The sequence below is a fragment of the Globicephala melas genome, chromosome 1 (assembly GCF_963455315.2).
Source record: "Globicephala melas chromosome 1, mGloMel1.2, whole genome shotgun sequence".
Classification (NCBI taxonomy): domain Eukaryota; kingdom Metazoa; phylum Chordata; class Mammalia; order Artiodactyla; family Delphinidae; genus Globicephala; species Globicephala melas.
In genome coordinates, this window is record NC_083314.1 from 153,438,632 (window position 1) to 153,461,238 (window position 22,607).

The following is a 22,607-nucleotide window of genomic DNA, read 5'->3' on the forward strand; positions in this document are numbered from 1 at the left end:
TACTGGCAGTCTCTCCATTTAGTGTTGGACTAACCCTCATCTGGTAGTGCCGTTTTATACATGGGGAATGAATTGGGGTTGGGACATTTAAATATTTTCTGAATTCTAAGTATAAGCCTAATTTTCAGTATAATTGGGAAAGATGCTTTGATTCTAAGCCTTTAAAGTTGAAGACATTTTAGTAAACCTCTGTTTTTGCATTTTTTACTGTGGTAAAATATTAAAAAAATAACATTTACCATCTTAAACATTTTTTTTTTTTTTTGCAGTACGCGGGCCTCTCACTGTTGTGGCCTCTCCCGTTGCAGAGCACAGGCTCCGGATGCGCAGGCTCAGCGGCCATGGCTCACAGGCCCAGCCGCTCCATGGCATGTGGGATCTTCCCGGACCGGGGCACGAACCCGCGTCCCCCAGGCAGACTCCCAACCACTGCGCCACCAGGGAAGCCCATCTGAACCATTTGTAAGTGTGCACTTCAGTGGTATTAGATACATCCACATTGTTGTGCATCCATCACCACCATCCACTCCCATAACTTTTTTCATTTTGTAAAACAAACTCTATACCTATTAAATAACTCCCCAATTTTTCCCTCCACATAGCTCCTGGCAACCAGCATTCTACTTTCTGTCTCTATGATTTTGACTACTCTAAGTATCTCATATAAGTGGAATCAAATAGTATTTGTCTTTTTGTGCCTGGCTTATTTCACTTAGCATAATGTACTCAAGGTTCATCCATGCTGTAGCATATTGCAGAAATACCTTTTTTTTAAAAAAGGCTGAATAATATTCCATTGCATGTATATACCACATTTTGCTTCATCATTCATTCATTGATGGACACTTGGGTTGCTTCCACATTTTAGCTATTGTGAATAAAGCTGCTATGAATATGTGTGTACAAATATCTGTTCAAGTCTCTGCTTTCAATTCTTTTGCATATATACCCAGAAGTAGAATTGCTGGATTATATGATAGTTCTATTTTTGAGTTCACCTTTTACATTATAATATGTGCTTTAAAAACTAAGCCATTGGGAAGCTTATTTAAAGTAAAAAATTTATAGATTAATCCTAAGAGTGAAGTACTGGCTGAAGTCTGAATAGTTATTCTGAAATACAGCTTGATTTATAATCCACACTATAAGGCAATTTATTCTATAATAATAAAAGAAACTCCAATTTCCAAGTTATCTTTTACTGAAATTAGTTTCCTTTTATCTTATCCTCATAAAAGATACGTCATACATCAAACATTTAAATATGTAATAATTTAGTCTCACCTTTGTTTCTAATTCAGAATTCTCTCTTTGTAGCAGGTCATACGCTATTAAAAAATGGTCTCTGTCTTCTTCTGCCCCTGGAAGACTTTGAATTTCATTATAAAGGCATATAAGTTCTGACTGTGATTTTTGCAATTCCTGATTAAGAAATGACAATATTTAGTAGAATAAAATAAGACTTTCAATAGAAAAGGTATACTATTGCTAAAAAGGAATCTTTGAAATGATTCTGACAAATTTTTTGCTTTAAATATTTCAACCTGTCCTCTGGCAGACAGATTCCTTTCTTTAGTAAAGCAAAGATTCCTTAAATCAATTAATTAAACTAAGCATTCTTTTTCTAAATTTGCCTTTCTCTTTTAATGCCCTCCCTGCTCCAATTCTGAAAAAAAGTACCCAGAAATTAAACACAAGGAAACTCGAAGAGCCAAGGCAAGCCAGCCCAAGAGTAGCAGGCTCCCTCCTGCAGTGGCCAAAGTCTGGGCACTGGGGTCTCCACACAGAGCCTGGTAGTAAAAGCTGGTGGAGCATAAGATAGTTCTAGAAGCTAGCAGCAACCGGCCCAGAGGGGCTTTCTGCACAGGGGCAACCCTAACAGGGCCAGGCTGGGTAAGAAGTGTTGTTTGTTGGTCTTGTCAAAGAGCTCCTTCCCATAGACAACCAGGAACTGGGCTCCAAGTGCCCTGTAGGAGACCAAGCCTAAGGCCCTGGCTCTGGACAAGGCACCCAGGCAGTGGAAAGCAGCCCCTGGACCGGCCATGGTTATGGATGGTCACATGCCATAAGCATTCTTAATTTCTATCATTTATAGGTTCAAAGACTGGGTTTCTAGTTATCCCTACTTTACGCAAGGCTTGTATAGAGGTAAATCTTCAGCAACTCCTTCATTAGTTATATTACCTGCTTTAAAATGTATCTTTTTAAAGTTACTTTTTATAGGACAGGTGCTGTGTGGTTTACCTGTAATCTTGTGACAACCCCATAAGGTAGGGTTATTGAAACTGAGGCTCAGAGAACTAAAGTGATCTGCCTAAATTCATATAGCCAGGAAGTGGAAAAGTTGAGATTCAAACTGTCTGACTGACTTCAAACACTGTGTTCTTCACTACAAATTACACTGTCTTACTTAATAATGCATATTCAGTGACTTAATCAACTAGTGTTTCCTCTAATCCTCTGATTTTTTTCCGTATTCATGAGAGAAAACATTTCAGTTAGATGTAGATTTTAATCAAATTTCTGCATTGATGACATGGAATATGCAGTGTTTGACTGGTGGATGAGGTGGCCTGTGAGTCAGGCCATGGTGCCCTATGAAGGAACAGGTGACATAAAATTTATTTAGGAGAGGAGCTACTTGGTATATTCTTAAAGGCTTGAGATCAGAGAGGGAGGAAAGTGTTGATAAGGAAGGCACTGGGCAAAAAGGAAAGAAGGTAGGGAGTGGCCACCCAAAACCATAGCAAGAGGGCAAGTAGTATCAATGTCTTACCTCAGTTCATGGAAAATTCCTATAAGTCATCAGCATGGGATATAGAGTACTGTGCTAGCTCTCACCCACCCTGCAAACTGATTGTCACCATCCTCTAAATTAGTGATCTAGACTTCTATGAACTCACTTCCAGGTCTCTCTTCCAAATATAGGCTGGTATGTCTCCTGATAGACTTTTCCAAGATGGTATGACCAGCAGTTAAAAGGAGAGACAAGTCCGGGCCACTATGACCACCATGATAATCAAATCCCTTCTACTTAAAGGACTGTTTTTGGGTAGTGTTGGAACTCAGCCTGGAGAAACAACAGTCACCCCATTGTTACTGGTATAAATAATATTCTATAGCTATAATTTATTTTAAAATAAAAATGAATGATAACATGAAATCCCTAAATTACAAATGCAAAAAGAGGAAAATAACATCTTGAATGGCAAAATACCTCACTTTCAACTTTCAAAGCCTTCTGCACAGTATTAAGATCAGATGTCAATTGCTTTTTCCTTTCTCTCTCTTCTGACAACTCACTTTCAAATAGTTCAATTTTTTCTTGGCTCATTTTCAATATCTGCAAAAAGTATTTTACATAATTAATTCTATATACAATAATCATATATACTATAAGTTCTGATAATACTTTTCTGCCTAAACAATTATAAAGTCATCTAGGGGAGAGACAAACCTGGGAAAAAATAGTTCATGGTACCATAGCTCATAAGATAGGTTTTCCTCTCTAAGCCTGTTTTCTCAACTGTAAAATGGAACTAATACTTGTCCTGTGTACATTATAGCCATCAGAGTAGGAGTCAAATGTGATTTTGAAAGTATTTTGTAAGTTTTAAGCACCTACCAAATATAAGGAATTTTTATTTTATTTGGTAAGAATTTTATCTTACCAAATTGATGATAATAATAATAGTAATTTCAAAAATAATGAGAGCAACGACTATTTTATTTAGTGCTTAGCATATGTCAGACATTGTAGTAAATGCTTTACATGTATTATCTAATTTTATTTCCCAGTACCCCTATGAGATTAGAACTATTATTGTATTCTTTTTTAGAGACAGCATAAATGAGGCTCAGATAGATTAGGTAATTTGTGCAGGGTCACACAGTCAGGACTGGGATTCAAACCAAGGCTGATTTATAAGCCCTTGCTCTTTTTTTTTTTTTTTTTTGTAGGTACTCGGGCCTCTCACTGTTGTGGCCTCTCCCGTTGCGGAGCACAGGCTCTGGATGCGCAGGCTCAGCGGCCATGGCTCACGGGCCCAGCCGCTCCGCGGCATGTGGGATCTTCCTGGACTGGGGCACGAACCCCTGTCCCCTGCATCGGCAGGCAGACTCTCAACCACTGCGCCACCAGGGAAGCCCGCCCTTGCTCTTATTTTATTTTATTTAAAAAAACTGAGGTATAATTGACATAGCACATTATATTAGTCTCAGGTGTACTACATAATGATTCAATATTTGTATATTTTGCAAAATGATCACCACAAGAGTTCAGTTAACATCCATCATCACGCATAGTTGTGACTTTTCCCCTACTTTCAAATATGTAATACAATCTTATTAATTATAGTCACCATGCTGTACATTATATCCCCATGACATTCATTTTATAATTGGAAATTCATACTTTTTGATTTCCTTCATCCATTTCACCCACTCCCAACCCCTTGCTTCAGGCAACAACCAATCTGTTCTCTACATCCATGATTTTTTGTAATTTTTTTTTTTAAGATTCCACATGTGAGATCATATGGTATTTGTCTCTTTCTATCTGACTTATTTCATTTAGCATAATTCCCTCAAATTCTGCATGTTCCTCAATTCTGCATGTTGTTGCAAATGGCAAGATTTCAGTATTTTTTAATGGCTGAATAATATTTCATTGTGTACATATACCACATTTTCTTTTTCCATTCATCCCTTGATGGACACTTGGGGTGTTTCCATGTATTTATTATTGTAAATAATCCTGGAATGAACGTGAGGGTGCATATCTTTTCAAATTAGTGATTTTGTTTTCTTTGGATAAACAGCCAGAAGTGGAATTGCTGGATCATATGGTAGTTCTATTTTTAATTTTTTGAGAAATCTCCATAATGTGCTGCACCAATCTCCATAGTGGCTGCACCAATTTACATCTCCACCAACAGTGCACAAGGGTTTCCTTTTCTCTACATCTTCACCAACACTTGTTATTTCATGTCTTTTTGATAACAGCCGTTCTAACAGGTGTGAGGTGATATCTCATGGTGGTTTTGATTTGCATTTCCCCGATGACTGGTGATATTGAACATCTTTTCATGTGCCTGTTGGCCATCTGTATGTCTTCTTTGGGAAAATGTCTATTCAGACTCTTAGCCCATTTTTTAATCAATTTTTTTTTGCTATTGAGTTGTATGAGTTCTTCCTATATTTTGGATATTAACCCCTTGTCAGATATATGATTGGCAAATATTTTCTCCCATTTGGTAGATTGTTTTTTCATTTTATTGATACTTTCCTTTGCTGTGCAGAAGCTTCTTAGTTTGACATAGTCCCACTTGTTTATTTTTGGTGCAAAAAATCATCACCAAGACTGATGTCAAGGAGCCTACCACCTGTTTTCTTCTAGGAGTTTTATGACTTTAGGACCTACATTCAAGTTGTTAATCCATCTTGAGTTTATTTTTGTGTATGTGTATATAGTGCTCCAGTTTCATTCTCTTGCATATAGCTGTCCAGTTTTTCCAGCACCACTTATTGATGAGACCATCCTCTCCCCATTGTATACTCTTGGCTCCTTTCATAAATTAATTGACCGTATATGTGTGGATTTACTTCTGGGCTCTCTGTTCTGTTCCACTGATCTATGTGTCTGTTTTTATGCCAGTACAATAGTGTTTTGACTACTACAGCTTTTAAGATAGTTTGAAATCAGGGAGCATAATGTCTCCAGCTTTGTTGTTCTTTCTCAAGATTGCTTTGGCTATTCAGGGTCTTTTGTGGTTCCAGACAAATTTGAGGACTATTTGTTCTATTTCTGTGAAAAATGCCATTGGGAATTGTGATAGGGATTGTACTGAATCCGCACATTGCTTTGGATAGTATGGACATTTTCACAATATTAATTCTTCCAATCCATGAGCATGGAATATCTTACCATTTATTTGTGTCTTCTTCATTTCTTTCATCAATGTTTTATAGTTTTCAGTGTATAGGTCTTACACCTCTTTGGTTAAATTTATTCCTAGGTATTTTATTCTTTTTGATGCAATTGTAAATGTGATTGTTTTCTTTATTTCTCTTTCTGATATTTGTTTGTTATTATGCAATAGATTTTTGTGTATTGATTTTGTATGCAACTTTATTGGATATATTTACTAGTTCTAAGAGTTTTTTGTTTTAGTCTTTAAGGTTTTCTGTGTATAATATCATGCCATCTGCAAATAGTGACAGTTTTACTTCTTCCTTTCCAATTTGGATGCTTTTATTTCTTTTTCTTCTCTGATTGCTCTGGCTAGGACTTCCAATACTACATAGAATAAAAGTGGCAAGACTGGGCATCCTTGCTTTATTCCTGATCTTAGAGAAGCAGCTTTCAGCTTTTCACTGTTGAGTATGATGTAAGCTGTGGTCTTGTCATATATGGCATTTATGATGTTGAGGTACATTCCCTCTATACCCACTTTGTTGAGCGTTTTTATCATAAATGGATGTTGAATATTTTCAAAAGCTTTTTCTGCATCTATTGATGCATAGTATAATTTTTATCCCTCATTTTGTTAATGTGTTGTATCACACTGATTGATTTACAGCTGTTGAACCATCCTTGCAGCCTTGGAATGAATCCTACTTGGTCATGGTGTATGATCCTTTTAATGTATTGTTGAATTCGGTTTGCTAATATTTTGTTGAGGATTTTTGCATCTATGTTCATCAGGGAAATTGGCCTGCAATTTTCTTTTCTTGTGGTTCCTTGTTTGGTTTTGGTAACAGGGTAATGCTGGCTTCATAAAATGAATTTGAAGGTGTTCCCTCCTATTTTTTGGAAGAGTTTGAGAAAGATTGGTATTAATTCTTCTTTGAATGTTTGGTAGAATTCACCAATGAAACTGTCTAGCTGTTACTTTTATTTATTTTTATTTAAAAATATTCATTTATTTATTTATATTTACTTATTTTGGCTGTGCTGGGTCTTAGTTGCGGTACACAGGATCCTTAGTTGCAGCATGCAGACTCTTAGTTACAGCATACATGTGGGATCTAGTTCCCTGACCAGGGATCGAACCCAGGCCTCCTGCACTGGGAGCATGGAGTCTTACCCACTGGACCACCAGGGAAGTCCCTAGCCCTTACTTTTAATATCTACTTCATTCAGAATTGCCAAAGTGTATTTTCTTTTGTGTAGAAAAACCTATTAGGAACTTAATTTGAGGTCAAAATGCAGCCTACAGTGAGAATCGAGAGAACTTCCTTAATATTGCCATGAAGCTGCAGAATCTTCTCCACTGGCAGAGCAAACCTGTCAAGTGAACTAACTGCATATTTGGATTGGCCAGTCAGGGAGCAGTATGAACTTGACAAGTCCATACTCTCTAACTTGGGAATTGCGTAATGATATGTCGGAAAAGAGTCCTAGCAGATCTGTCCTACTATTTAGCAACAGTGGGACCCTGAGCCAGTTACCTAACTTTTCTTAGTCTCAGTTTCCTCCTCTGAAAAATAGGGATATTTTTCACCTCGATTGTACAAAGTGTATGTAAATGGCAGTTTACATTATTATTGGATTGTTCTGAATTTTCACATTTACTCTTTAGTTGGACAACACCTTTAAATCATCCTTACAATTTCAACATACTAGTTTATCCTAAATACATTTTTAATGAGCTCCTTCCTGAATGACTAATCCTGGAAGGTTTTCTGTAACCACTGATCACAATCATAGGATGTAGATCTACCATACATTTTGTCTATTTCCAGTAATTCTTAAGCAACCTTATGGAGTCTGCCTCATTTGTATTAGAAAATGTAACTGAAGATGATCTTTTTATTTCTTACCTCATTCAAATCTTGTACTTTCACTGTCTCTTGACCTTTCATACTGGTTTCTCGTCTGTCTTCCTATATTACTGATAATTCAGGCTCTAAGAGGGAAATCTTAATCCAAATAAACCATCAGTTAAAATACATACGCGGGCTTCCCTGGTGGCGCAGTGGTTGGGAGTCCGCCTGCCGATGCAGGGGACACGGGTTCGTGCCCCGGTCCAGGAGTATCCCACATGCCGCAGAGCAGCTGGGCCCGTGAGCCATGGCCGCTGAACCTGCGCGTCCAGAGCCTGTGCTCTGCAACGGGAGAGGCCACGGCAGTAAGAGGCCCACGTACCGCAAAAAAAAAAACACACAAAAAACAAAAAAACCACATATGCATATGTGTTACTTTTAAAAAATACTGAAAAGATAAGCTACATTTCTTAAGTGTCTTTTCCAGAGGCTACACCCCTGAAATCTCCCTTACCAACAAGTTTTACCTTTTTTCTGGTCTTGGATCCTTTGAAGAGTTGCTTTATTATATATTTGAGCCCTTGCTCTGTTTGCAACTTAAAAGGGAACAAGTACTATTAGAGAAACATACTAGAGAATCCTGATAATTCTGAATTAATCAAGCTGATAATTTACCTTATTTTTTTTAACTTTACGGAAGTAATTTGTTATTGTTGATTGGCCCAGTAACAAATGCAAAGGAGGTTTATGAGTATTTAGATGTAATTCAGAAACAGAAGACACCAACATTGATATACTTATTACTTTTATTCAGAATTAGGTTTCAAAAGAAACTTCAATTTGAAGTTTTTAATTTAATTCAGAGATAAAAATATTCCTTTACTTAGGCTGAAGAAAGGAAAGAGTTGATTCACCAAAGATTTTTATCTAACTAAATTTGGGGGAAAGTATTCTGGAGTTTGCCTATATTTCTAGGTTCATAACTTACTGCTAGATGTGTATTTAACCTACAGATTAAAAAAATAAATTCATTAGTTTAGTAAAGCTGGTTATCAATAATTTACCTTTCTCGTGTTTAATATCAATGAAACAGAAATAGCGATCCCAAATTGATGAGTTAGAAAAAATGGGGAATGCTACTGGAAAAACGGATGCTAAAACCCAAGTGTAACTTTTATATATCCTCCTGTCCAGCGGTATGGACAAAACACCTACTTAAAAATCATGTTGACTTAGTAGCAGTGCACAAGGATATAGGGAAGGATATATCTTTTCCCCAGATCAGCTTCTCCCTCTGCATTAGCTGCCGTCTGCACTGGCGAACGTTTCTGCACATCCACACATGACATGCTACTTAGTCCCACCCTTACCACCTGTGATTTCCCAGTGCCAAGTGCAGGAAATGTTTCAACTCTTAAAAATGAAAACTCCCCCCATTTCTTTTGTGTTTTCTCAGGACAAGAATGTCATGTATTTTAATGCTATAACTTTTAAGAGATAGATTTTCAAAAGAATATATATTTGAAATTTACCATAATTTGTGGCACACTAAATACAGTCATGCATTTAGGCAATTTATGTACTTCATGAGACCGACGATCAAAGTTTAAAGCAGAAAAACACAGGGAAGGGGCCGCAATAATGTGAGAAATGAGCAATGGGATATACAGACCTCTAGGCAGCTGAAGGGAGCCTCCTACCTCACCTGTCAGCCAGTAGTAAGCAAAGAGGAGAACTAACGGACTTCTAGGGAATCCCGTCACTAGCACAGGGTAGCCGCTGACAACTGTGGGGAACGGTGTAACAGCTCAGAATTTTCCACTTTCAGTGTTCTACTGTCTGAAAGGTGGGGGCCATCTAATACTCTGAACCAAATTGTGTCTCCCAGGCACCGTGTGACTAGAGTTACTGCCATCTCCCCATGTGCTTGTGTTGTGCTGTCCTCTCTCACAGGCACAGTCAAATGAGATGGCGGCTGCAGCCCCTGTAGAGAATAAAACACTGCCCGGTCATCACCTCCTGGTAGAGATGGTTTATGTGCTCAGTGCTGGGCATGTTGTAACCCCCGTGAGTTATAATATGCTTCCCCTATGAATCCTCACGAGACTTGGTATGATGTAGAAAATGAGCTCTAGGGCCAGACAAACCTGGATCAATTCCAATTCCTGGCTCTGCCTCTTACTTTGGTCAAGTTCTTCTATGTTCTCTCAAATATGAAATGGAATATACCTACTTACTTTGGGGAGGGCTGTTATAGGGATTGTATAAGATTATGTTTGTAAAACAAGATCATGGCATACGACCAATATTCAATATATCATGACTACTGTTATTCCTGCCAGATACCTAGCATTTCTCCCATTTTAAGCATTTTCTCTGAGAACATGCATACTAGCAGCACTAAAATGGCATATTTAATGGTAAATCTGTCTGAATATAAAAACAGGTAAAGAACACAGTCATATATTGAGGAGTTTGCTTGATTTAAGGGAATAGTTTTCTAAATTATTTGTTCTTTTGAAGTCACAGGACTTCCCCCTTCCTTTCATATTCAAAAGAATTTTTTCTTTTTTTGAACATTGTTTATATTTATTTATGTATGTAGGTATGTATGTATATTTGGCTGCATTGGGGCTTCGTTGCTGCGTGTGGGCTTTCTCTAGTTACGGCGAGCAGGGGCTACTTTTTGTTGCAGTGCATGGGCTTCTCATTGGGTGGCTTCTCTTGTTGCAGAGCATGGACTCTAGGTCCGCAGGCTTCAGTAGTTGTGGTGCATCGGTTCGGCAGTTGTGGCTTGCGGGCTCTAGGGCACAGGCTCAGTAGTTGTAGCACACGGGCTTAGTTGCTCCATGGCATGTGGGATCTTCCCGGACTAGGGCTCGAACCCGTGTCCCCTGCATTGGCAGGCAGATTCTTAACCACTGTGCCACCAGGGAAGTCCTAGAAAGAATTCTTATGGGGAAACTGTCTACAGAGTGCCCTCAAGTGAAGGCTTCTTTGGTTGATGTGGAGGCAGAAGACCTAGGGACTTGCATCTGTAGAAGAGCAAGAACCCCTGAAACACAGTTTGGAAACTGCAGTGGCAAAAACATGGGTTTTGTAGTTAGTTGAAATCTGAAATCTTGACTTCCACCTTTGTGCATTTGTGATCTTGGTTTCCTCATCTGTAAAGCAAGGTGAATAATACCTACCTCTCCAAATTTCTGTTAACCCAGCAGAGTCATTGCAACATTATAGGCACTCAGATCTTAGTTTCTATCCTTTCACTTACTTTTTTTGTAGTATATAGAAAATAAAGTAGTTAGAGGTCAGGAATAATTCATGAGACACCCAAGTACCTGTCTAAAAGCTGAAGATCCATGAAAAGGAAAGCATGGCACTAGGTCAGGATCTGGAAATGAGCTCATGGGAAAGGGCTGTTACTCTTTACCTAATGGTTACAGCACTCAGTTCACTTAATTCCTCTGCTGAGAATGACCCTTTACTTAATACTTATTGTTGTCACCATCACCCAGCTGCTAAACACAATCAAGGAAGCTTGAGGTTTTTTTCTTCATGAAAGACTAAGAGAGAACTGTGAAGGCAAAAATCTATTTATAGTTACATCCTCTTTCCTCAGGAAATGACTTTAAAAAATCACTTAAGTATAACTGACTACTTATTCATCAAGTACCTTTTCTAGTTTTAAAGACTTCTACTTTAAAGAGAAGAAACATTTACTTACAATCTTCCTCGTTACCTCATTCCAGCTGGCTCTACATGGGATGAAGTAAGTGAAAGGATCAGTGAGAGTCAATATAAAGCCTTATTATTTTAGAAATCCACACATATTTCAAGTCTTAATGACAAGGAAAAGAAAACTGGTTTCTATCACAGCCTACAGGATTGAGATTAGACACAGAAAAAAATTTCTGATACTTAATATTAAACATTAGGGAGAAAAACTGTATTATCTTCTTTTCTGAACATCTTTTAAAATAAGATAGATGCTCATTTATTTAGAATGTCATAGACAACATCTATCATAGAGGGAGGTAGATTAACCAGTTATTCTACAAGGATCTTCTCTGTTGTCAAGAATGCTATGATACAAAGGGCCACAAGGTGTCATATCTCCCTTCAAGAAGGAGCTTGCCACATTCTTCTCAGGCAGCCTCCAGTGAATGACTGAGCATGGTGAGGATATTAAAGCCTGGTCATTTCTGGTCAGTGCGGATCCTCTACAGGTTATCATTGTGCCAAAGCCCTTGCTGGCCTGGCTGAGACTTCTCAGAGCTGCAATACAGTCTGAGGCTCTTCTTATCCAATCTTCCTTCCTTCTCTCTCTTCTTTAACAGATGCCAGGACTGCATCATGACCTGTAGGTTTTGCCCATGTCTACTCCTTTTTATCCTTCACAGGTACCAACCCAAACAACTCTCCTGCAATTCTAAGTTCATCTTGGTGCCTGATTCCCAGAGTGGCCCCCTTCAGGTGAATTTATGGACGACAGAACAAGGAATGGGCCACTATCATGGTCACCATCAAAAACAAAAAAAAATGATGTTTGATTAAAGACATAAATATAAATACCCAAGAAGCTCAGTGAACTGCAAGAAGGATAAGCTCAAAGAGACCCACAATGAGGCACAGTATAATCAAACTGTTTGAAAGACAAAGAAAGAAATAATCTTGAAAGCAGCAAGAGAGAAGTGACATCACATACAGGGAATCTTCAATAAGATTACCAGCAGATTTCTCATCAGAAACTTTGGAGGCCAGAAGGCAGTGGGCAGATATAGCCAAAATGCTAAAAGAAAAAAAACCTGTCAACCAAGAATCCTATATCCAGCAAAACTGTCCTTTCAGGAGTGAGGAAGAAATTAAGACATTCAAGATCAACAAAAGCTGAGGGAGTTTGTTACCAAACTCATAGACTTGCCCTATGAGAAATCCTAAAGGGACTCCTGCATGGTGAAATCAAAGGATACTAAACAGTAACTCAAAGCCATATGAATAGATAAAGATCTCAGTAAAGGTAAATACATAAGCAATTATAAAAACTAGTATTATTGTAACTATGGTTTGAAACTCCATTTTTTGTTTTCTACATGATTTAAAAGACTAATACATTGTTTTAAAACTATTATTAGTCTAAAAGCTAGTACCACTGTAACTTTGGTTTCTAATTCCACATTTTGGTTTCTGCAAAGTTTAAGAAACTAATGCATTTTAAAAAAGCAACCATTAGTTCATGTTTCTGGACACACAAGATATAGAGATGTAATTCTGTGACATCAATAACTGAAAAGGATGGGGGCAGAGCTGTAAATAAGCAGAGTTTTTGCATATTATTGAAGCTAAATTGGCATAAATTCAAATTAGGGTGTTATAACCTTAGCATGTTAAATGTAATCCCTATGGTAACCACAAAGAAACCAGTTATAGAATATACTCAAAACAAAATGAAAAGGGACTTAAAGTGGTTCATTACAAAAAAATCAACTACATACAAGAGAGACAGTAATGCAGGAAATGGAGGACAAAAAGCTATAAGGTACATAGAAACAAATGGCAAAAAGACAGAAGTAAGTCTTACTTTAATAAGTACTTTAAATATAAAGGGATTAGTTTCTCCAATCAAAAGACAGAGATTGGCAGAATGGATAAAAACAAAATATGATTCAACTACATATTGTCTATAAGAGATTCACTTTAGATCCAAAGACACAAAGAGGTTAAAAGTCAAAGGATGAAAAAAATTTTCCATGCTGATAGTAACCAAAAGAGAGCAGGGTTGGCGAAACTAAAATTAGATGAAATAGACTCTATTTTTTAAAAACTTTTTTTGGCCATACCCCATGGCATGTGGGATCTTAGTGCCCCAACCAGGGATCAAACCTGTGCCACCTGGGTTGGAAGTGCAAAGTCTTAACCACTGGACCACCATTGAAGTCCCAGACTTTAAATCAAAAAGGTTACAAGTGACAAAGAAGGACATTATATTTTAATAAATACTTCAATACAGCAACAAGATATAAAAATTATAAATATTTATGTACCTAATAACCAACCAAAATGTAAAAATTGGGAGATAAAAAGAAGAAATAAACATTCCTACAATAAGAGTTGGAGACTTCAATACCTTGCTCTCAATAATGGATAAAACAACCAGATATGAGATAAGTAAGGAAGCAGAGGACTTGAGCAACACAATAATTCAATGAGATCTAACAGACAGGGGACTTTCCTGGTGATCCAGTGGGTAAGACTCCATGCTCCCAATGCAGGGGGCCCGGGTTTGATCCCTGGTCGGGGAATTAGATCCTACGTGCATGCCACAACTAAGAAGTTCACATGCTGCAACTAAAAGATCCCACATGACACAATGAAAGATCCTGCATGCCCCAACAAAGATCCCGTGTGCCACAACAAAGACCTGGTGAAGCCAAAATAAATAAATTTTAAAAAGATCTAACAGACATATATAGGTCTACTCAACAACGTTATAATACTCAATCTTCTGAAGTGCACACAGGACATTCTCCAGGATAGACCATATCTTAGGCCACAAACTAATAATGTATTTTAAAAAGAGGTATAATGTATTTAAAAAAGAGGTATCATAAAAGCATCTTTTCCAACTACAGTATGGTGGAGTTAGTTCTCCAAAGAAGATATACAGACTGCCAACAAACACATGAAAGAATACTCAACATCATTAATCATTAGAGAAATGCAAATCAAAACTACAGTGAGATATCATCTCACACCAGTCAGAATGGCCATCATCAAAAAATCTAGAAACAATAAATGCTGGAGAGGGTGTGGAGAAAAGGGAACACTCCTGCACTGCTGGTGGGAATGTGAATTGGTATAGCCGCTATGGAGAACAGTATGGAGGTTCCTTAAAAGACTACAAATAGAACTACTATATGACCCAGCAATCCCACTTCTGGGCATATACCCTGAGAAAACCATAATTCAAAAACAGTCATGTACCAAAATGTTCATTCAGCTCTATTTACAATAGCCCGGAGATGGAAACAACCTAAGTGTCCATCATCGGATGAATGGATAAAGAAGATGTGGCACATATATACAATGGAATATTACTCAGCCATAAAAAGAAACGAAATTGAGCTATTTGTAGTGAGGTGGATGGACCTAGAGTCTGTCATACAGAGTGAAGTAAGTCAGAAAGAGAAAGACAAATACTGTATGCTAACACATATATATGGAATTTAAGAAAAAAAAAATGTCATGAAGAACCTAGGGGTAAGACGGGAATAAAGACACAGACCTACTAGAGAATGGACTTGAGGATATGGGGAGGGGGAAGGGTAAGCTGTGACAAAGTGAGAGAGTGGAATGGACATACATACACTACCAAACGTAAAATAGATAGCTAGTGGGAAGCAGCCGCGTAGCACAGGGAGATCAGCTCGGTGCTTTGTGACCGCCTGGATGGGTGGGATAGGGAGGGTGGGAGGGAGGGAGACGCAAGAGGGAAGAGATATGGGAACATATGTATATGTATAACTGATTTACTGTTATAAAGCAGAAACTAACACACCATTGTAAAGCAATTATACTCCAATAAAGATGTAAAAAAAAAAAGAAATTAATAACAGAAGGAAAACTGGAAAATTCACATATTTGTGGAGGTTTAAATGACATGCTCTTAATCAACCAATGGATCAAAGAAGAAATCATAATAGAAATAAAGAAATACTTAGAGATGAATGAAAATGAAAGCACAACATACTAAAACATACGGGATGCAATGAAAGCAGTACTAAGGGGGAATTTTATAGCTATAGACACTTATATTAAAGAACAAGAGTGACTTCAAATCAACAACCTAACTTTACAATTTAAGAAACTAGAAAAAGGACAACAAGCTACATGCAAAGGTAGCAAATAGAAACAATAAAGGTTAGAGCAGAGATAAACAAAACAGAGAACAGAAAAACCTAGAAAATCAGTGAAACCAAAAGTTTGTTCTTTGAAAATATCAACAAAATTGACAAACCTTTAGCTGGAATAACTAAGGAAAAAAGAGAGAAGATTCAAATTACTAAAATAAGAATTGAAAGTGGGGACATTACTACTGATTCTACAGAAATAAAAAGGATTATAAGAGAGTACTCTGAACAACTATACATCAACAAACTGTATAACCTACATGCAATGGAAAAATTCCTAGCAATACAAAACCAAAAATGACTGAATCATGAAGAAATAGAAAATTTGAATAGACCTATAACTAGCAAGGACATTGAATTAGTAATCAAAAATCTCCTATACAAAGAGAAGCCCTGGATCTGATGTCTTTACTGGTGAATTCTACAAATTATTTGAAGAAGAACTAATATCAATCCTTCTCAAACTTTCCCCAAAACTTGAAAGGGAAGAAACACTTCCTAAGTCATCCTATGAGGGCAGCATTAACCTTATCCAAAGGCAGGCAAAGACACTACAAGAAAAGAAAACGACAGGCTACTATCCCTGATGAGCATTGATGCAAAAATCCTCAACAAAATACTAGCAAAACAAATTTAACACTGTATTAGAAAGATTATACACCATGACCAAATCAGATTTGCTCCTAGAATGCAAAGATGGTTCAACATAGGAATACTGATCAATGTAATACAACACATTAACACAATAAAGGGAAAAAAACCATAATCATCTCAACTGATGCTGCAAAAGCATTTGACAAAATTCAGTACCCTTTCATGATTAAAAAGCACTCCACAAATTAGGAATAGAAGGAAACTACCTCAACATAATAAAATATATATGAAAAAACCCACAGTGAACATGATACTCAATGGTGAAAAGACTGAAGGCTTTTCCTCTAAGATCAGGAACAAGGCAAGGATGTCTGCTTTCACCACTTCTATTCAACATAGTACTGGAATCAGCCAGAGCAATTTAGCAAGAAAAAAAAAAAAAAGGGCATCCAAATTGGAAAGGAAAGAGTAAAATTATCTCTGTTTGCAGATAATCTTATGTGTAGAAAACCTTAAAGATTCCACAAACTGTTAGAAATAATAAATTAATTCAGCCAAGTAGCAGGATACAACTGCAACACACAAAAATAAGTTGCACTTCCATACACTAACAGTGAACAATCTGAAAAGGAAATTACAAAAACAGTTCCATTTATAGTAGCATCAAAAAGCATAAAATACTTAGGAATTAACTTAACCAAAGAGGCGAAAGACTTACACAATGAAAACTACAAAACACTGCTGAAAGAAATGGTAGAAGACATAAATAAAAACACATCCCATGTTCATGGATTGAAAGACTTAACAATTCATTGACTGGAGCCATATTAATATGCCAAATGTTATTGACCAGAGACGTATCAATACGTTTTTAGAGAGTGATACGATTAGCATCACCATGGAAGTTGTTAGAGCTTAAAATTGATCAAGCATTCATTATACAACTTATGATTGTCGTTATCATTCACATTTTCCTCCATTAGGTTTTTGTTCCAACCTTGTGTATATTATAAACGCAAGTTTATTACTGTAAAATTTTTGAAAATGACACATCATGAAATTCTGAGTGAAGAAGAATTTTTTGGTGAATTTTATGCAGATACTGTCTCTGATTGTCCAAGCGACATATATACTAGTGTCTCAGAAGATGATAGTTCTTCAGAATACAGTTTTGATTCAGACGATGTGAATATTAGATCAACAAAAAGACTAAAAACCTTAGTGACTGACTCTGATACGGAAAGTGAAAATGAAACTCATCGTGCTGGAGAATGCTCCTTTGATTCTACAGAAGAGTGGACTGAAGACAACATTTCACGAAAATTAGAAGACTTTACAGGTGTGTCAGATGTAACTATTGAATGTAATAACCTGCAAAGTGTTAGGGAAATAAGGGAATTAATTTTTGGTAACAATTTTTTTGAGTTAGTCACTTCTCAAACAAAATTGAATCACCAACAGAATAAAAAATCATATAAAAAGTGTAAGACTTTAAAATAGACTGATGTAACCAACGATGTGAAGAAGTTTCTTGGATTAATAATTTTGATGGGACCAAAAAGAAAGTCACACTGGAAAAAATATTGGTCAACTGATCCCTTACTCGAAATACCAAAGATTATGACAAGAAGAAGGTTTGAACAAAGATTATGACAAGAAGAAGGTTTGAACAAAGAATGACATTTTTTCACTTTAAAGATAACTTGGAAACTCCACTTCCTGCAGACAGAATTTCAAAAGCTAAACCTCTTTTGGATTATTTTCTACCAAAATTTCAATCGATCTATATACCCAAACAAGAGCTATCACTTGAGGAGGCTATGATAAAGTGGAGAGGACGACTCAGATTCAAAACCTATAATCCCAGAAAACTTACAAAATATGGAATTTTGGTCAGGATGGTTAGAGAAAGTGAAACTGGATACATATGCAACCTTGAGATTTACATCGTTGAAGGAAAGAAACTGCAAGAAACAATATTATTGGTCCTACAACCTTATCTTGGTTCATGGCACCATATTTACCAAGACAATTATTACAACAGTGTGTCCACATCTGAAATATTGCTGAAAAATAAAACCAGAGTTTGTGGGACTATAAGAGAGAACCATGGTCTACCAAACCAATTAAAGTTGAAATCTAAAAATCTACAGAGGGGAGAAATGACATTCTTACAAAAGGGAGAAGTGATTCTTCTTATATGGAAAGACAAGAGGCTAGTCTGCATGGTGGCAACTATTCATGATGCCTCCATAGCACCTATAGGAAAGGAAGACAGGAGGACTGGCCATCAGAACACTAAGCCCACTTGTACACTGGAGTATAATGAATATGTGAAAGGAGTTAATCGATCCGATCAATATCTGGCAAACCTCAAAATCCTTTGGAAAATTCGAAAATGGTATAAGAAAGTGGGTTTCTATTTGAGTAATTGCAGTTTATTCAATGCTTTTAAAATTTATTGTAGCCTTAAGGCACAGAATAAAATGACTTACAAGCAATTTTCGTTAGCCGTAGATAGAGAATGGTCAGTAGGGTAACTGACCATTCTGGTGAATGTAGTGGTAGTCCCACCCCGGTCCCTCTTGTGGCATTTCTACAAGAGCCCGCTGCAGAGATCCACCTTGTCGACTGTCAGTTAAATAAAGGAATATATTCTAGAGGAAATGTCCCACAGGACTAAAAAAAAAAAAATCAATGCTGTCAGAAAGTGTAGAGTCTGCTTTTCCAGGGGAAAGTGCAGTGAAACACAGTGTATTTGTAATAGATCTTCTGTTCCCCTGCACAGAGGTACCTACTATACCGCCTATCACACTCTAACAAAATATTAGAATCCTTTAGTAAGACATGTACAAAGTTTCAAATAAATACATTAAGTGCAAAAAAAGTTGTTGAATCGGATGAATGGATAAAGAAGATGTGGCACATATATACAATGGAATATTACTCAGCCATAAAAAGAAATGAAATTGAGCTATTTGTAATGAGGTGGATAGACCTAGAGTCTGTCACACAGAGGGAAGTAAGTCAGAAAGAGAAAGACAAATACTGTACGCTAACACATATATATGGAATTTAAGAAAAAAAAATGTCATGAAGAACCTAGGGTTTTTCAGAACCCTTCAAGCATATTTTAAAGGAAGAGGTCTTGATCTTGGAATGTTTTCAAATATTTCCTCCATGAACGAGAATCCCGGACCTCTCTCTTTCCAATCAGAACTTATTGCTTCTGCATTTGCAGATTATGAAGAACAGAAAAACTCCTTCCCCAATTACCTCAAAGTCTGAATGTTTCTTCTGAGTGCAGGTAAAACTCATCCCTTTATTCCCAGCATCTATCTAAACCTACAACTCAGTCATAGAGTCATAAAGATGTTTTGAAAAAAAAAAAGTTGTTGATATTTACTCAAATGTGGGTGTTTCAATATTCACTTACACAACAAATCACCAGACACAAGCATCAGTATCTGCAAAAATCCCCCAGTCAGTAATGTGTTAATATTGTTAAGATGTTATTGCTACCCAAAGTGATCTACAGATTCAGTGCAATCTTTGCAGAAATTAAAAAAAAACCCACCCTAAAATTCATATGGAATCTCAAGGGATGACAAATAGCCAAAACTACCTTGAAAAAGAACAAAGCTGATGGACTCCCACTTCCTGATTTTAAAACTTACCACAAAGCTACAGCAGTCAAAACTGTGTTACTGGCATAAAGACAGACATATAGACCAAAGGAATAGAACACAGAGACCAGAAATAGACTTTTGCTTATACGATCAAGTGATTTTTGATAAGTGTGCCAAGACCATTCAATGGGAAAAGGACAGTCTTTTCAACAAATGATGCTGGAATAACTGGACATTCACATACCAAAGAATGAAGTTGGACCCTTATCTAACAGCATATATATAAAGTAACTCAAATTTATCAAAGCCTTAAATCTAAGACCCAAAACTCTAAAACTCATAGAAGAAAACATAGGGGAAAAATTTTGCAACATTTTCTTAAATATGACAGTGATTTCTTAGATATGACATCAAAGGCATAGGCAACAAAAGAAGAAATAGTCAAACTGGACTTCATGAAAACAATTTTTTTTGTGCATCAAAGGATACTTTATAATAAATAAATAAATATTAAAAAAGGATACTTTAACAGAGTGAAAGGCAATCTATGGAATGGGAAAAATACTTGTAAATTATATATCTGCTAAAGGATTAATATAAGTAGAACATATAGAGAATTCTTAAAACTCACCAACATAAAAACAAACAATCTGATTAAAAAATGGGCAAAGGACATGAATAGATACTTCTCAAATGAAGACATATGAATGGTCAACAAGCACATAAAAAAATGCTCAACATCACTAATGATTACGGAAATGCAAACCAAGACCACAGTGAGATACCACATCCCACACCCATTAGGATAGCTAACATCAAATAAAATATAAAATAACAAGTGTTGATGAGGATGTGGCGAAACTGGAACACTTGTGCACTGTGGGTGGGAATGTAAAGTGGTGCAGTCATTGTGGAAAATGGTATGGTGGTTCCTCGCAAATTTAAACAGAATTATGATATAATCCAGCAATTCCACATCTAGGTATATACCCAAAAGCAGCGGTCCACAACCTTTTTGGCACCAGGGACCAGCTGCGTGGATGACAATTTTCCCACGGATGGGGGTCAGAGGGGATGGTTTAGGCCGTAATGTGAGTGATGGAGAGAGATGCAGATCGGCAGATGAAGTTTTGTGCATTCGCCCACCACTCACCTCCTGCTATTTGGCCCGGTTCCTAACAGACCGCGGACTGGTACTGGTCTGCAGCCCAGAGGTGGAGACCCCTGCCCAAAAGTATTGAAAACAGGGACTTGAACAGATGCTTGTATACTCATGTTCATGGTAGCATTATTCACAGTGGCTGAAACATGAAAGCAACCCAAGTATCCAAAGATAAATGAATAGATAAATAAAATGTGGTATATGCATACAATGGAATATTATCCACCCTAAAAAAGGAAGGGGATTCTAATATATGCTACAACATAGCTGAAATTTGACAACATTATGCTAACTGAAATAAGAAAGTCACAAAAGGACAAATAGTATATGATTCCACTTATATGAGGTATTTAGAGTAGTCAAAATCATAGAGAAAGAAAGTAGAATGGTGGCTGCCTAGGCTGTGAGGGAAGGGCAGAATAAGGAGGTACTGTTTAATGGGTATAGAGTTTCAGTTTTGCAAGATGAAGTGAGTTCTAGAGGTGGATGGTGGTGACGGTTGAATAACAATATGAATGTGCTTAATATCACTGAACTGGATGCTTAAAAATCATTAACTTGGTAAATTATCTGTTATGTGTATTTTATTACAGTAAAAAAAATTGAAAAAAAAAAAAGTAAAACAAACACATTTGCAGACAAACAAAACCAGAGAGTTTATCACTAGCAGATCTGCACTAGAAGAAATGTTAATCATGTTCTTCAGGCTGAAAAAGTATGGAACCAGATGGAAATGTGGATCTGGACAAAGTAATGATGAGCTCTAGAAATGGCCAATCAGCATACAAAAAGACACTTAATATCATTAGTCATTCAGGAAATGCAAATCAAAACTATACTGAGGTTACAGGCTCTTTCTTGGGGCTAATGGTAGATTCTGGGAGGGCTCATGCCAAGGAGTACTTCCCAGAACTTTGGCTGCCAGTGTCCTTGTCCCTGAATGAGCCACAATCACCCCACCACCTCTGCAGGAGACCCTCCAACACTAGCAGCTGTGTGGCTGACAGGGTCTTGGTGCTCTGGCCGGCTGTCAGGCCTGAGCCTCTGAGTTGGGAGAGCGGAGGTCAGGACACTGGGCCACCAGAGGCCTCCTGGCCCCACGTAATATCAGTTGGCAAGAGACTCCCAGAGATCTCAGTCTCAACGCTATGACCCAGCTCCACTCAATGACCAGCAAGTTCCAGTGCTGGACACCCCGTGCCAAACAACTAGCAAGACAGGAACACAACCCTACCCATTAGCAGACAGGCTGCCTAAAATCATAATAAGGCCACAAACACCCCAAAACAAACCACAAGATGTGGACCTGCCTACCAGAAAGACAAGATCCAGCCTTATCCACCAGAACACAGGCACTAGTCCCCTCCACCAGGAAGTCTACACAACCCACTGAACCAACCTGAACCACTGGGGACAGACACCAAAAACAACGGGAACTACGAACCTGCAGCCTGCAAAAAGGAGACCCGAAACACAGTAAGATAAGCAAAATGAGGAGACAGAAAAAAACACAGCAGATGAAATAACAAGATAAAAACCCACCAGACC

General features: G+C 37.4%; 1 protein-coding gene and 1 pseudogene across 11 annotated transcripts in view; both read right to left on the minus strand.

Annotated features, from left to right (window-relative positions):
• CCDC30 (coiled-coil domain containing 30) overlaps nt 1-22,607 on the minus strand; it is a 173,757-nt gene that overhangs the window by 84,681 nt on the left and 66,469 nt on the right. For 8 of the 11 annotated variants that reach the window (XR_009565627.1, XM_060306890.1, XM_060306888.1 and 5 more), the window contains 2 exons: nt 3,218-3,343; nt 1,285-1,422 (listed from right to left, as the gene is read on the minus strand). The exons of 2 other annotated variants lie outside the window; for them this stretch is intronic. Coding sequence is in view for 8 of the 9 variants with exons in the window: in XM_060306890.1 (XP_060162873.1) it covers nt 1,285-1,422; nt 3,218-3,343 (264 nt within the window). In the remaining variant the exon portion in view is untranslated. The remainder of the gene's footprint in view (nt 1-1,284; nt 1,423-3,217; nt 3,344-22,607) is intronic. One more of the 11 variants, XM_060306931.1, reaches the window with a different exon arrangement.
• LOC115858938 (transmembrane protein 256 pseudogene) lies at nt 1,332-2,223 on the minus strand (annotated as a pseudogene).